The sequence below is a fragment of the Mauremys mutica genome, chromosome 9 (genome assembly GCF_020497125.1).
Source record: "Mauremys mutica isolate MM-2020 ecotype Southern chromosome 9, ASM2049712v1, whole genome shotgun sequence".
Taxonomy (NCBI): Eukaryota; Metazoa; Chordata; order Testudines; family Geoemydidae; genus Mauremys; species Mauremys mutica.
In genome coordinates this window covers 40,267,978-40,282,462 of record NC_059080.1, presented here as the reverse complement: position 1 = coordinate 40,282,462, position 14,485 = coordinate 40,267,978, and the positions used below count along the sequence as shown (strand labels likewise).

Below are 14,485 nucleotides of genomic sequence, written 5' to 3'. Positions count from 1 at the left end.
AAACTAAGTGATTGGGCAACAAAATGGCAAATGAAATTTAATGTGGATAAATGTAAAGTAATGCACACTGGAAAAAATAACCCCAACTATACATACAATATGATGGGGGCTAATTTAGCTACAACGAGTCAGGAAAAAGATCTTGGAGTCATCGTGGATAGTTCTCTGAAGATGTCCACGCAGTGTGCAGAGGCGGTCAAAAAAGCAAACAGGATTTTAGGAATCATTAAAAAGAGGATAGAGAATAAGACTGAGAATATATTATTGCCCTTATATAAATCCATGGTACGCCCACATCTCGAATACTGTGTACAGATGTGGTCTCCTCACCTCAAAAAAGATATTCTAGCATTAGAAAAGGTTCAGAAAAGGGCAACTAAAATGATTAGGGGTTTGGAGAGGGTCCTATATGAGGAAAGATTAAAGAGGCTGGGACTCTTCAGCTTGGAAAAGAGAGGACTAAGAGGGGATATGATAGAGGTATATAAAATCATGAGTGAAGTTGAGAAAGTGGATAAGGAATAGTTCTTGTATTTACCTCTCTCCATAATACAAGAACTAGGAGTCACCAAATGAAATTAATAGGCAGCAGGTTTAAAACAAATAAAAGGAAGTTCTTCTTCATGCAGCGCACAGTCAACTTGTGGAACTCCTTGCCTGAGGATGTTGTGAAGGCTAGGACTATAACAAAGTTTAAAAGGGAACTGGATACATTCATGGTGGCTAAGTCCATAAATGGCTATTAGCCAGGATGGGTAAGAATGGTGTCCCTAGCCTCTGTTTGTCAGAGGATGGAGATGGATGGCAGGAGAGAGATCACTTGATCATTGCCTGTTAGGTTCACTCCCTCTGGGGCACCTGGCATTGGCCACTGTCGGTAGACAGATGCTGGGCTAGATGGACCTTTGGTCTGACCCGGTGTGGCTGTTCTTATGTTTTTATGAGCCTAGCCCCCAGTCTCCCCCCTGCTGTCACCCCTTCCCAGCAGCCTTAGGTCACCATGCTGCCAGTGCTCTGGGCGGCAGGGCTCCGAACTCCTGCCGGGCAGTGCAGCAGCGTGGCTGGCTCCAGGCAGGTGGCGCAGCTGCCAGACATACTGCTCTGAGCGACGTGGTAAGGGGGTGAGGAGCCGGCGGGAAGGAGGTCCTGGGGGGCAGTCAGGGGACAGGGAGCAGGAGGGGTTGGATAGGTGTGGGAGTCCCAGGGGGCCTGTCAGGAGGAGGGGGTGTGATAGGGGTCGGGGTGGACAGGGAGCGGGGGGTTTGAATGCGAGTGGAGTCTCAGGGGGGCAGTTAGGGGGAGGGGCAGTTAGGGGACAAGGAGCAGGGGTGGTTGGATGTATTGGGAGTTCTGAGGGGTGCAGTCAGGGGGTTGGAAGTGGGAGGGGGCAGAGGCCAGGCTGTTTGGGGAGGCACAGCCTTCCCTACCCGGCCCTCCATGCAGTTTTGGAACCCCAATGTGGCCCTCAGGCCGAAAAGTTTGCCCACCTTGTCTGGTCTAGTGGGTTACAGCAGGGGGCAGATACATCTGGATTCTATGTAAGAACATCAGAATGGCCATACTGGGTAAAACCAATTGTCAATCTACTTCAGTATCCTGTCTTCCAATCGTGGCCAATACCAGGTGCTTCAAAGGGAATGAACAGAACAGGCAATCGTCAAGTGATCCATCCCGTATTGCCCATTCCCAGCTTCTGGCAAACAGAGGTTAGGGACACGCAGAACATGGTGTTGCATCCCTGCCCCTCCCTGCCTAATACAGCCATTGATGGATCTATTCTCCATGAACTTATCTAGTTCTTATTGGAACCCTTTTATAGTTTTGGCCTTCACAATATCCTCTGGGAAAGCATTCCACAGGTTGTAAAGAAATACTTTCTTTTGTTTATTTTAAATCTGCTGTCTATTAATTTCATTGGGTGACCCCTCGTTCTTGTGTTATGTGAAGGAATAAATAACACTTCCTTATTTAATTTCTCCACACCATTCATGATTGTATGGACCGCTATCATATACCCCTTAGTCATCTCTTGTCCAAGCTGAAAAGTCCCAGTTTTTTTAATCTCAGCTCATACACAAGGTGTTCCATACCCCTAATCATTTCTGTTGCCCTTCTCTGTACATTTTCCAATTCCAATATATCTTTTTTGAGCTGGGGTGATCAATTCTGCATGCAGTATTCAATATGTGAGCTTGCCATGGATTTATATACAGGCAATATGATATTTTTCTGTCAAATTATCTATCCCTTTTCTAATGATTCCCAATATTGTTAGCTTTTTTGACTGCCACTTCATATTGAGCAGATGTTTTCAGAGAACTATCCACAATGACTCCAAAATCTTTCTTGATGGATAATAGCTAATTTAGACCCCATCATTTTGTATGTAGTTGGGATTATGCTTTGCTATGTGCATTATTTTTGCATTTATCAACATTGAATTTCACTTGCCATTGTGTTGCCCAGCCACCCAGTTTTGTGAGAATCCTTTGTAACTCTTTGCAATCAGCTTTGGACTTAACTATCTTGAGTAATTTTGTATCACCTCCAAATTTTGCCACCTCACTGTTTACCTCATTTTCCAGATCATTTGTGAATATGTTGAACAGCCCTGGTCCCAGTACAGACCCCTGGGGGACACCACTGTTTACCTCTCTCCATTCTCACCATTTATTCCTACCCTTTGTTTCCAGTCTTTTAACTGGAGTGCTTGGCAACTCTTTCAGGATCATCTAAGGATCCTAATTTAATTTTATGACAAGACTTTTGTTATCTTAATCACCTTGCCCCAAAGTCAGAAGCTGGGAGCAGCACAGAACTCCTCACATATCACACTGGAAATAAGCAGGTTTCAGAATGGAAGTCATCTTCGGCATCCTGCAGGTTGGGTGTGTGCAGGGGCGGCTCTAGGAATTGCGCCGCCCCAAGCAGGGCGACACGCCGCGGGGGGCGCTCTGGCAATTGCCGGTCCCACGGCTCCGGTGGACCTCCTGCAGACGTGCCTGCAGATGGTCCGCTGGTCCCGCGGCTCTGGTGGACCTCCCGCAGGCGTGCCTGCGGAGGGTCCGCTGGTCCTGCGGCTCTGGTGGACCTCCCGCAGGTCCACTGGAACCGCAGGACTAGCGGACCCTCCGCAGGCATGCCTGCGGGAGGTCCACCGGAGCCGCTTGCCAGCCTCCCGCGGCACGCCGCCCCAAGCACGCGCTTGGCGTGCTGGGGTCTGGAGCTGGCCCTGGGTGTGTGCCAATTACACAGTAAATAAATCACGTGGTATACTCTGAAAATGAGTTCTGCTAGCAGCTACTCTCACCTGTGCAGGCATGTCTTGAAGCTATTGGGCATCTGTCAGAATTATTTGTCTTTTATTAAAAACTGCTGACACTTAAGTATGTAATATGCCACAATAAAGATATTCATGTTAAATTCATCCTCCATTAATTTCAACAGAGTTTATACTAGAGATAAACTTGGCACATTCTAAAGTGTCTGAGCCATCTACGCTTTCATTCATATATAATAATTACAACATCCTCTTGCAGTCTTCTCATTTTCTGATTTCCCCCCCCCCCAAAAAATACTTCTCTGCGGAACTTTAGGGCCAGATCCTGCATGTGTAGCTGGCATTTCCTGCATGCATAAAGTTAAGCATGTAAAGAAGTGCTTGCAGGATTTAGTAAAACTGCAACCTTTGCACCCGCACTTCATATTTAAGAATGGCTGCAAACATTTAAGCACTTTGATTTTATGTGAGTAAAATTAAGTATATATTTATGTATTCAAGTGTTTGCAGGATTTGGCCCAAAGGTTAAAAAGTAAAGTGCTCTGAAATTAGGAAATGAGTGTTGCAACTCTTTTTTAAAAAAAGTGAATGGTACAAAACTTCAAGCATATTTATTTGCTGCAAAGTTTTTTTGTGAATATTTCAGAGCAGAGTTTTGCCCCTAAAGTCTGTCTATTTGATTGCATCAGTGAGCCACATGGTTAGGTTTCTAACTGGGTGTAAGTCATGTGACTGTAAGGGTCAAAGAAATGCACTTGCGCACACACTCAAAATGGTAGGCTCAGTGTGGCCTCTGCAATCAGGCTGAGGCCTGTCTAAAATTCCAGATTTTAAAGAGAAAAATAAACTGTTGTGCAAGCATTAAAACAAATAAGAAATTACACTTTGCATAATATGGTATTTTAAATGTGCAAACAGCTTGCCATTGTGTTATGGAGAGATGTCATCTCTCTGTGGTTAAGGCTGGCATTAGATTCCTGTTATAAGAAAAGTCTTTATGTGCACGCATACTTCCCTAGCCTAATTTCTCCAAAATCAAACATCTCTTTGAAATTTCACATGCCACATCTTAGTTCACAGTAGAACTTACTTTTTTAAAGCTCGGGGCAAATTTTACTCGTTAATCTGAAGAGAGGGGCATTGCAAAAGCAAGCTGGTGCTTCTGTCTGAAACACCTCTCTTCTTTGCTTCATACAATGTCCAAAGCATCTTGGCCTAGCCATGCCAAATGTGTTTCATCCAGATGAGTCTGGAAATATGGTTCTTTTTTATTAGTTTTGAGGGAGGGATGTAGAGTGAAGGATTATTTAGGTCTTAATCATGGAGTTTAAGGCAGGGGTTCCTGAACTTTTTGCCAGCACGACCCCATTTTAATTAATTATTTCCTCCCAGGACCCCAGACATCATGGAGGATGCCATTTTGTACAGCAAAATCACATCTTCCGTGCATCGTGACCTTGCATGCACTGTACATGAGCAATCATGCTGCGTGGTATCCTCTGCACAACCGCAACCCCATTTGCTGATGGCATGACCCCATGTGGGGTTGTGACCCACAGTTTGGGAAACATTGGTTTAAGGCCAGAAGGGGTCACCAACGCCACCTGCCTCATTGATACTATCCCTCATCAAACCCAACAGCGGAAATTAGACCAAGGGAGACTCAGCTATTGTATGCCATAGGCAGAGGAGAGGCAGGACCAAGGTGCACCAATCCTGCAATGAACTGCACCGGGATCAACCTGCTTAACATTACACTCTGCAAGTGCTCCTATTTGCTTCCGTGGGATTACTCCAGTCATATAGCTAAGCACACGCCTAACTATCTTTGCGGGATTGTGGTTTTAGAAATAACACCCTTTTCACCTTAGTTTATAAGTTTGCCTAGCCAATGAATTTGTATATGCACAAGTATTATACATATTATAACTATCATTTCGACATATTGCGCTTACACGTTACTCTGACAACGACCTTATAAAATGGCTTTGCAGAATTTTGGAGATTTCTGTTTTTATGGCGCAAGTAGTTTATCTTAATCTTCAGAAAGCACTGTATAAATGTATGGTTCTACACACAATCCTTTAAATATTTTACTAACTTTTCACTAAAACAACTTTGTGTCTTCCTCATAGCTGCTGGTTTGTTTTCTCCTCACGGTGCTGATCTGGGTCCGTGAAATTCCAGCAGTAAGCATCACACATGTTACAGGTAAACACAAATTCAAGCTGTCAGCATGCACATCATGGGGGGAGGGATAGCTCAGTGGTTTGAGCATTGGCCTGCTAAACTCAGGGTTGTGAGTTCAATCCTTGAGGAGGCCACTTAGGGATCTGGGGCAAAAATTGGTCCTGCTAGTGAAGGCAGGGGGCTGGATGCAATGACCTTTCAAGGTCCCTTCCAGATCTAGGAGATTGGTATATCTCCAATTATTACATAGACAAAAATACATACCAGTGCTTGAAAGCTACTGCATAATGCCACATCACAGTTCTTGTTCATTGCAGTGTTCGGGTTTAGAATATAAGCACCGCAGTGAGGAAATTCTAAAGATAAGGTCCAAAATCAACTAATATTTTTAGGTTTCAGAGTAGCAACCGTGTTAGTCTGTATCCGCAAAAAGAACAGATGTACTTGTGGCACTTTAGAGATTAACAAATTTATTTGAGCATAAGCTTTTGTGGGCTACAGCCACTTCATCGGATACATAGACTGGAACATACAGCAAGAAGATATTTATACATACAGAGAACATGAAAAGGTGGAAGTACCCATACCAACTGTCAGAGGCCAATCAATTGAGATGAGCTATCATCAGCAGGAGAAAAAAAACTCAATTCAAGTTCAGCAGTCTCTCTTTGGAGTCTGTTTTTGAAGTTTTTTTGTTGTATAATTGCCACCTTCAAGTCTGTCACTGACTGGTTAGAGAGATTGAAGTGTTCTCCCACTGGTTTTTGAATGTTATGATTCCTGATGTCAGATTTGTGTCCATTTATTCGTTTTCGTAGAGACTATCCCGTTTGGCCAATGTATATGGCAGAGGGGCATTGCTGGCACATGATGGCATATATCACATTGGTAGATGTTCAGGTGAATGGGCCCCTGATGGCGTGTCTGATGTCATTAGGTCCTATGATGGTGTCCCTTGAATAGATATGTGGACAGAGTTGGCATCGGTCTTCGTTGTGAGGATAGGTTCCTGGGTTAGTGTTTATGTTGTATGGTGTGCGGTTGCTGGTGAGTATTTGCTTCAGGTGCAGGGGCTGTCTGTAAGTGAGGACTGGTCTGTCTCCCAAGATCTGTGTCTCAGAGACTGCTGAACTTGAATTAATATGCAAATTAGATACAATTAACTTAGGTTTGAACAGAGACTGGAAATGGTTGGGCCATTACCCTAATTAAATCTATTTCCCCATGTTAAGTATCCTCACACCTTCTATGGGTCATCTCGATTATCACTTCAAAAGTTTTTTTTTCTCCTGCTGATGATAGCTCATCTCAATTGATTGGCTTCTGACAGTTGATATGGGTTAGTCTCTAAGGTGCCACAAGTACTCCTAATATTTTTAGGTGCCTCTGACCTTAGGTGCTTGACAGAAGACACCTTAAAGGGATCAGCTTTTCGGAGGGCAGCACTCAGTTTGGAGGGCCCACACCCAAAATCACTAATAACTTTAAAATGTAAGTCATGGTTCCCGCAGCAATGTTGAAGGGATCCTTTTGCAGATGGCAGCTCAAATTCTGCTTTCAGATACAAACAATCATGGTTTATTTTAGTGAAGCCAATGGGGGGGTTGCAGAGAGGTAGCTGAAGGCAGAGTGGGGACCCATGTAGTAGTAGCTCATTACTGACCAATGCTGTTTAATGGATATGTATCATGTATGTGTAATGTAGCTGAGTTCCATGGTTATGGATGTTGTAACAATGGAATTTCCTGTCTTTTAGGGAAGGTATTTATTAAAAAAAAAAAAAAAAGTCCTTCAAGTTAATGCATTTGCACCACACTGTCCAGGAAGGTATCCCAGTAACAGTGTGCTGAGACTCAATCTAACAGTGCACCCGAACTGATAAATTATGTACAGCCAGATGCCAATTTACATCAGCTGAGCCTCTGGGCCATACATCCAATAGTATTAGGGACACCTCTCAAGTTAAGGGAATGTCTACACTTACTAATCCTCCTGGCCTGTAAGGGGCACACAAAGCACACATTCCAGGCCCCCCCGCTTTTTTTTGGAGTGCACTTACCCAAGCAGTAACTAGCACCAGCCAAAGAAATACACTTCTGTCTAGCACTCCCATTTTTCAAGTATCAGCTCCTGCCTCTTTTAGTGATGACTCACATGACACTCTTTTTATCCTGGTTTCTTCATCAGAAAAAAATTGACTGGTTCAGAGGAAGGAACTTTGGATTTTCCTGGCCCCTGTGTGAGTTTCTTCATATGAATGGGCTCTAGCCCTGTCTAACTTAATTTTAGCCCCCAACCCCACCCCCCACCTCAAAATGGTTGGAATTAAAATAGTATTTCAAATTTGTTTGATTACCAAATATTTTGAAAAATGTTGTTTGCATTAAACCAAAATGAATTTTTATTTCCTGATTGCCAGTGAGTCAAAAAATCAACCTGCGATTCACAGAGCTCCAGTTCACTCTAGTCAGGGCCAGCTCCAGACCCCAGCGCGACAAGCACGCGCGTGGGGCGGCAGTTGTCGTCAGGGGCGGCAGATTGGGTCGGCGGACCTGCCGCAGTCATGCCTGCGGGAGGTCCACCGGAGCCCCGGGACGACCGGACCTGCCACAGGCATGACTGCGGACGGTTCGCTGGTCGCGCGGCTCGGCTGGACCTCCCGCAGGCATGACTGCGGCAGCTCAACCGGAGCCGCCGGACCAGCCAACCGTCCGCAGCTGCGGGAGGTCCAGCCGAGCCGCGCGACTAGCGGACCCTCACCAGTCAAGCCAGCTGGAGGTCCGCTGCTCCCGGGGCTCCGGGGCGTCTCCCGCGCATGACTGCTTGGGGCGGCCGAATATGTAGAGCCGGCCCTGACTCTAGTCTTGGCATGACTCACAGTACAGCTGAGCTGGAGCACTTTTTGTGGGCACACGGGTTAGATCCCTAGCTTTCCCCACATGAATGATCATGCAGAACAATAATTAACCTGAAATATCCTGTGTTCCTGTCTTTCAGCACGGACTCTTTCTCCATGTTACTCTGCCAATCTTACACCGACATCAGACAGGCTAATCTCTGCTGTAGGCTGCACTGTGGTGTTCTCTCCACCAGGCCTGAATTTTAGCACTGGGATTGTACGCTGGGATTATAAAAATGTCTCCTCTACTGTTCTGTCCATCATAGTATATTATAAGGAGCAATCAAAAGTTGATTTACATCCTTCATATAATGGGAACGTTGAGTTCAGCAAAACCCATTGGACTCTCCAAATAAAATTGCAGTTGGGAGATGGAGGAATGTACAGTTTTAGAACAAACTCCCAGGAAACTAAGTGGTTCCAGCTGGAGGTTATTGGTAAGTGCCACCCTCAATGGTCTTGATAACTTTCTCCATTTCTATACTAATTCTTATTCAACCACTGAATTAGATAAGAATGCACAACATATCCCATGGAAAAGGCAGCAATACAGCTCTGCAACTCTACATTCCACTTTCCCATGATGCACCTATAGATTTGCATAGTTGCATAGCAATCAGGAAGTGTCATATAGATGGAGCATGAATGGGAAGTTACCCTTCTGATTATGACAGGGAATTTCCTTCCAAACAGGACTCGGCACCATGACTTGTCTTTTTGTGCAGTGGCTTATTTAGAGACAGGAGTTCTTTTGTTCGCACTGCTAAGCTTTGAGTTAGGTTTTATTTATATATATATATATATAAATACTGAGGGGTTTTTATTTCCTGAAACGTTGTTTTTAAACTGCACCGCACTTGCCCAGTTTTGCCAAGTGTTATTGTGATCATTTGAGGGTGGGAATTTTTGGCAGAAATGTTGCACTAATTTTTAATGACCTTAGAGGCAAGTACCTTTTTTTATTCTCTTGGTTTTTGAAGCTGCGTAGTATTACGTAAAGCTACTCTGCTTCCTTCCTGCAAATACAGAAGTAATTTTTTAAAATTGCATAATTCTGCTTTGGTTGGAAACTAGGAGTGAGATTATAAACTCTTTGTCAGGGACGGTCTTTTTGTTCTGTGTTTGTACAGTGCCAAGCCCAGTGGGGTCCTGGGCCATTATTGGAGGCTTGTAAGTGCTACTGCAATATACATAATAATTAGTGGGACTTTTAAACTGTATTGGCTTTTATTTGACCAATGACAGATGAACAATGCAAGTAGCCACTTGATGGTTTTATTTATGAAGTATAATCTTAATAAGAAATAGTCAATATAGATTTGATCTAATGCATTGTCAGTCATACTGCATGAAAGTCGTCGGAGAGTTACCGATTGTAATAATTGTTCATTTGTTAAAGGCTCCTACTCAGCAAGACATTCAACTCCCATTGAAATAAAGGGGATTTCAGCAGGTGCTTAAAGTAAACCACATGCTTAGTGACTTTGCTGAACTGGAGCTGGAGTGTAGTAATGTTCCATTATTGTGTGTATTGAATTGAAGGAAGGGAGCTGTGTATTAGCATCAGTCTACAGACATATAAAGGACAAACTGTGGTGGAACGGTACTAATGGCCTTACACTGGCAAAGGGGGAACACAGCAGAAAGACGGAGCAGGGGAGCTGGGCAAATCTCTGTTCCCTTGTAGCTTTCTCTAATGCTGAGGTGATGTTAGGCCAAGAAAGTAGAGGTGTGGTTAGTGATTCTGTGAGCCTATGTAAGTGGTATGTAGTCAGCTACAATTATTATTGCAGCCTAGAAACTTAAATCCTGCTGTAACTTGTGGCTATCTTAAGGCATTAAAGTTAACATCCCAGGTACCATGCCATAGAGTAATTGCGCACACTATGTATGTGCAATCAAACCGAGTTAACATTGCTAAAGAATTTATTGTGCTTTAAGGACTGATCCTGAACCTTTGATTTCAATAGGGTCTTTAACACTGATTTAAATGAATGCAGGATGTGTCCCATAATGATGCTAAAAGTTGACTCTGAGTAAATTTTATGAGCTGTCTGGTGCTATTTAATTTGTTTCCTTCTTAGTGTTCAATCTATTAATAACCAAGTGATATCTTGATGCATTCCTTCAAATACTTCTACAGTTTTGGCTTCTAGGAACACCTAGTTGTATAATTAGGTCTTCTGATTTTTAATTTTAAGTGATAAATACTGATTAAAACACCTTGATTTAAAAAATACCCAAATCAGTTTATCCAGTAAACGTCAGAAATAGTTACTTGTATCCAAGGGCTTGTTTACATGGAGCAGTAATGAGGACTATGGGGGTGTGATGCTGAAGTGCATTAATGTGCTCTACATTAAGTGGTCTGTGTAAACCTTGCTGGTGGCCACTAAAGGTTCCATAATGTATTTTTTAATGTGATGCTGTTTGAAACAGTACCATGCTAAAATCAGGAGCGGCAGCAGGTCCCTAAAAGTGGGGTGGCCACTGGCACCTGAACTGTGGCCCTGCCCTTTCCCTGTGGCCCCTTCTCACTCGCTCCTCTCTGCCTCCCCCCTCCCTGTCACTCGTCCTTATGGCTGGTAAAAAGTGGGAGATCCACGCTCCCATCCCTCCAGCCCCCCATTCCGGTGCCTCTGGTTAAAAGGCACTAAGATACTTTATAAAGAGAGTACTCATTACAATATGTACAGAGACCAAAAAACCCCCCAATTTTATATAAAACTCGAATTGCTAACCCCCTTCCCCCACCCAATGAAATTAATAAACCCTTAAAAACAAAGGCCTTATTTGGAAATGTTAATGTTTCCTCTCGCCCAGAGCCCTTGTCTCAGCCAGAACTCCGGAGCAACTCTTCCTTGGTGGGCTCCACCATCGAATTTGTCTGTAAGGTGCCAGTAGGGAAAGTTGATTACTATCGGTGGAAGAAGGATGGCAAGCGTCTCCCTGAAGACAGTCGCTTCCTGCTCTTTCAGAATGACAGCATTTTATGTATACTGAACACTGCACTGTCTGACAATGGGGTGTACACCTGCGAAGTCAGCAATCAAGTCAGCTGCAATGAAACCTCCCTGAAACTAGACATCCAGAGTAAGTGGGCATTTAATTGTAATGCAACAAACAGAATTGCAAATCAAATAAAATTCCAGTAACAAATGACCCCAGTGGTATTTCTGGGTGGGTTGGGGAGAGGCAGGTTGGTGGGGAGGGAAGAGGAGGAGGAAAATGATCAGAGGTTATTGAATAACGCTTGGTTACATTTTCAAGAAGACTGATAGATTCCAGGCCAGAAGGGACCATTGTGATCATCTAGTCTGACCTCCTGTGTAATACAGGCCAGAGAATAATTCCTAGAGCAGATCTTTCAGAAAAACATCCTGTCTTGATTTAAAGATTGTCAGTGATGAAGATTCCACCACAGCCTTTGGTATAGTGTTCCAGTGGTTAATTACTCTCACCATTAAAAATTTGCACCTTTATGTCCAGTCTGAATTTCTCTAGCTTCAGCTTCCAGCCATTGCATTGTGGATATGTTGGAGCTGTGCACTGGTGCTGGTTGAAAACTTACCATCAACTCTTTTTAGGCTAAATGAAAAATTTTGCTTTAAAATTTTTAATTCCTTCTATCCCCCACAAGACAACCTGAAAAGTTTTGAGACGTGTGTGTGTGTGTGTTTGTGCGTGCACATGCACATGTGTGTTGTTTTGAGGAAAAGTCAAAAGTTTCTGCAGGATTTTTTTCCACCAATCAGTTCTACTGTTTATCTATTGACACGCAATTGCACATACATGTAATCAGTGCTTCAGACCATAACACTTATTGTGGTCCTAAATATGGCCCTGAATTATCAAAACACTAAGCAAAGCACTTAAGCATGTACCTAACTTTAAGCATTTGAGTAATCTGACAATGGAATTACTCACATTTTGAAGATAAGCACAGGTCTAAGTGCCTCTTTTGTTATAAGTGGGTTATCTTCACTTGTGGACATTGGTTTAAAGATGTAGATGCACCTAAACTGAGTATCTGTGCTTAGGTGATGTTTTTGCACCCAGAAGTAATGAGGATGTATTTAAAATGAGCCTGACCCAACCTGTCCAAATCTAAATACACCCAGCGTCTGAGAGAACTTGAGACCCATCCCAGACTTTGTGCCTTAGCTTTTTGTCTGATTAAACCACTTTGCAATACTTTGTTCATGGTTTCTTACTAATCAAATTACTACAGGATTTAGGTGCCTAAATTTAACTCTCGGCACCCACATTTGAAAACCAACCAACCAACCAAGTGTTTTGGTGCGTTACTTGGCTTATTTTATTTAGAATGATTTAACCATATGTAGGTTTTTGAGGAGTGGGTTGGAGGAATCATAATTAAGCCTGGGTGTCTCAAGTTCTGGGTTTTTTTATGTTTAATGTCTATTGAACTTTCACTGTAGGGTCTTGATGAAATAATCAGTGTATAACATATACCCAGCTTTTCTCCTCTGTGTACATTCATTCCCAGGTCAAGCAGGAGTTTCAGATCTAGGATGTTTTTCTGGGATTGACAGGCCAAAAGGCTGGAGAGGGACAAGCACATGCTGAGCTAGAGGGTTTGGTAAATCGAGCTTTAGAAGTGGTTGAAGGGCGAGCCAGGAGGCATTGTGAATGGGGTGTGGTTAGGGAAGGTAACATTTAGGGAGTTGGCCATGTGGCCTTTCCCCATCAGTTACCACTGCCTTCCAGCTTCCTCTTGGGCTCCATGTCTTGCCTTTTTGTCAGCTGCTGACACCTCTGCTTTGAAGGACTCTGGAGTGCAAGCTGAAGTGTGGTGGCAGAAGGAGGAGGTGGTGGGGCAGGAGATGTGGGCTGGTGAGTGTGGACACCCAGAAGGACCCAGCACAAGGCTAGCAGCTGGGCTGGCTTTAGCAATAAGGAGGGATGGTGGGAAGCAGTGGCTATGGAAGCACTAGAGGAATCTTGATGGGAAGTGGATGGCTAGTAACTCTTCCAAGTGGTTCTACTGAAATGAATTCAAAACTTTGGTCTAATCCAGTGTCTGGGACAGACAGACAGCCCCAGAACAGGAGGTCATCTTGATGTGGAGGGTTGAGTGATGGGCGAAGCTGGACTTCTGGGTGTGTGAGAGGCTGGTTGCAACTCTAGTTTCCAAAACCCTTTATAGACCAAGATTTAATATTGAAATCTCTAACAGGTCACAAAGATTTGCTTGGGGGTGGAGGTAGGGAAGAAGATGCTTTCTACTGGCAATGTCCCAAGTGAGGCTGGTTTTGCAATATTTTTTTTTACAGATCATTTAAATGTGGTTGTGGGAGTTGTCGTGGTGATTGGCGTCCTTGTACTAGGTAAGTAATATGTTTTTTCTTTCTTTGCAGCTTCCTCTTTGCCATTGTGCCACTGGCAGTTCACCTGGCAGATCAGTTCCAGGAGGCTTGCCAAATAGAGATGGGATAAGTGACCGAGAAATAAATGCAGGTTGTCTACACTGCCAAATCTGTCACACACAAACATGGCAGTCACAGCAGCACGTGGCAGTTTCTGATTGTTACATATTGGTATATGATGAGGCTTAAAGCCAAATCCGGGCACCTGCTGACTCCACTTTAGGCCGGATCTTTGCAGCAAAAGCAGTGGTGATCTTTGAGGGCTAGATAGTGCCTAATTCCTGTCATGGGTGTGTGTGCGCAGGGCCCAGCTTCCTCACTTCACCGTCACTTGCACTCCCTGTATAATGGACAGGTACAACTGCAGCCCCAGTATCTGGGGAAGCTGCAGCAGCTACATAGAAGAGCTAGGTGGAGGCTCTCTAGGGAAAAAACCCCTGGACTCTCTGATCCCCCTCTGCTTATCCTCTGAAGGAGGGCTGTTGTGTGCCCATGTTGGCTGGCTCAGTCTCTGCCTCTCCCATTGTGGATGCTGGACCCACAGAGAGGCCTTTCTGAGTCAGAGCTGAGGGCGGGAAGCATCACACAGTAGGTCCCCTGTGTGCCCAGATCAGGAAGAGAGAATCCGTCAGTCCTTACTTGTGGGCCTTCATTGGGAGTTTTGCCCAGGAGTTGTCAGGGGTGAGTACTGCAGAATGTGGCCAATGGGATTTAGTTGAAGTGGAA

The 14,485-nt window shown here is 44.1% G+C and overlaps 1 protein-coding gene across 3 annotated transcripts in view; it reads left to right on the top strand.

Moving 5' to 3' along the window:
• Positions 1–14,485, top strand: part of LOC123377848 (hepatocyte cell adhesion molecule-like) — a 30,512-nt gene that overhangs the window by 2,424 nt on the left and 13,603 nt on the right. For all 3 annotated transcript variants that reach the window (XM_045031173.1, XM_045031171.1, XM_045031172.1), the window contains exons 2-5: positions 5,416–5,491; positions 8,468–8,806; positions 11,193–11,462; positions 13,667–13,720. In XM_045031173.1, the coding sequence (XP_044887108.1) occupies positions 5,416–5,491; positions 8,468–8,806; positions 11,193–11,462; positions 13,667–13,720 (739 nt within the window). The remainder of the gene's footprint in view (positions 1–5,415; positions 5,492–8,467; positions 8,807–11,192; positions 11,463–13,666; positions 13,721–14,485) is intronic.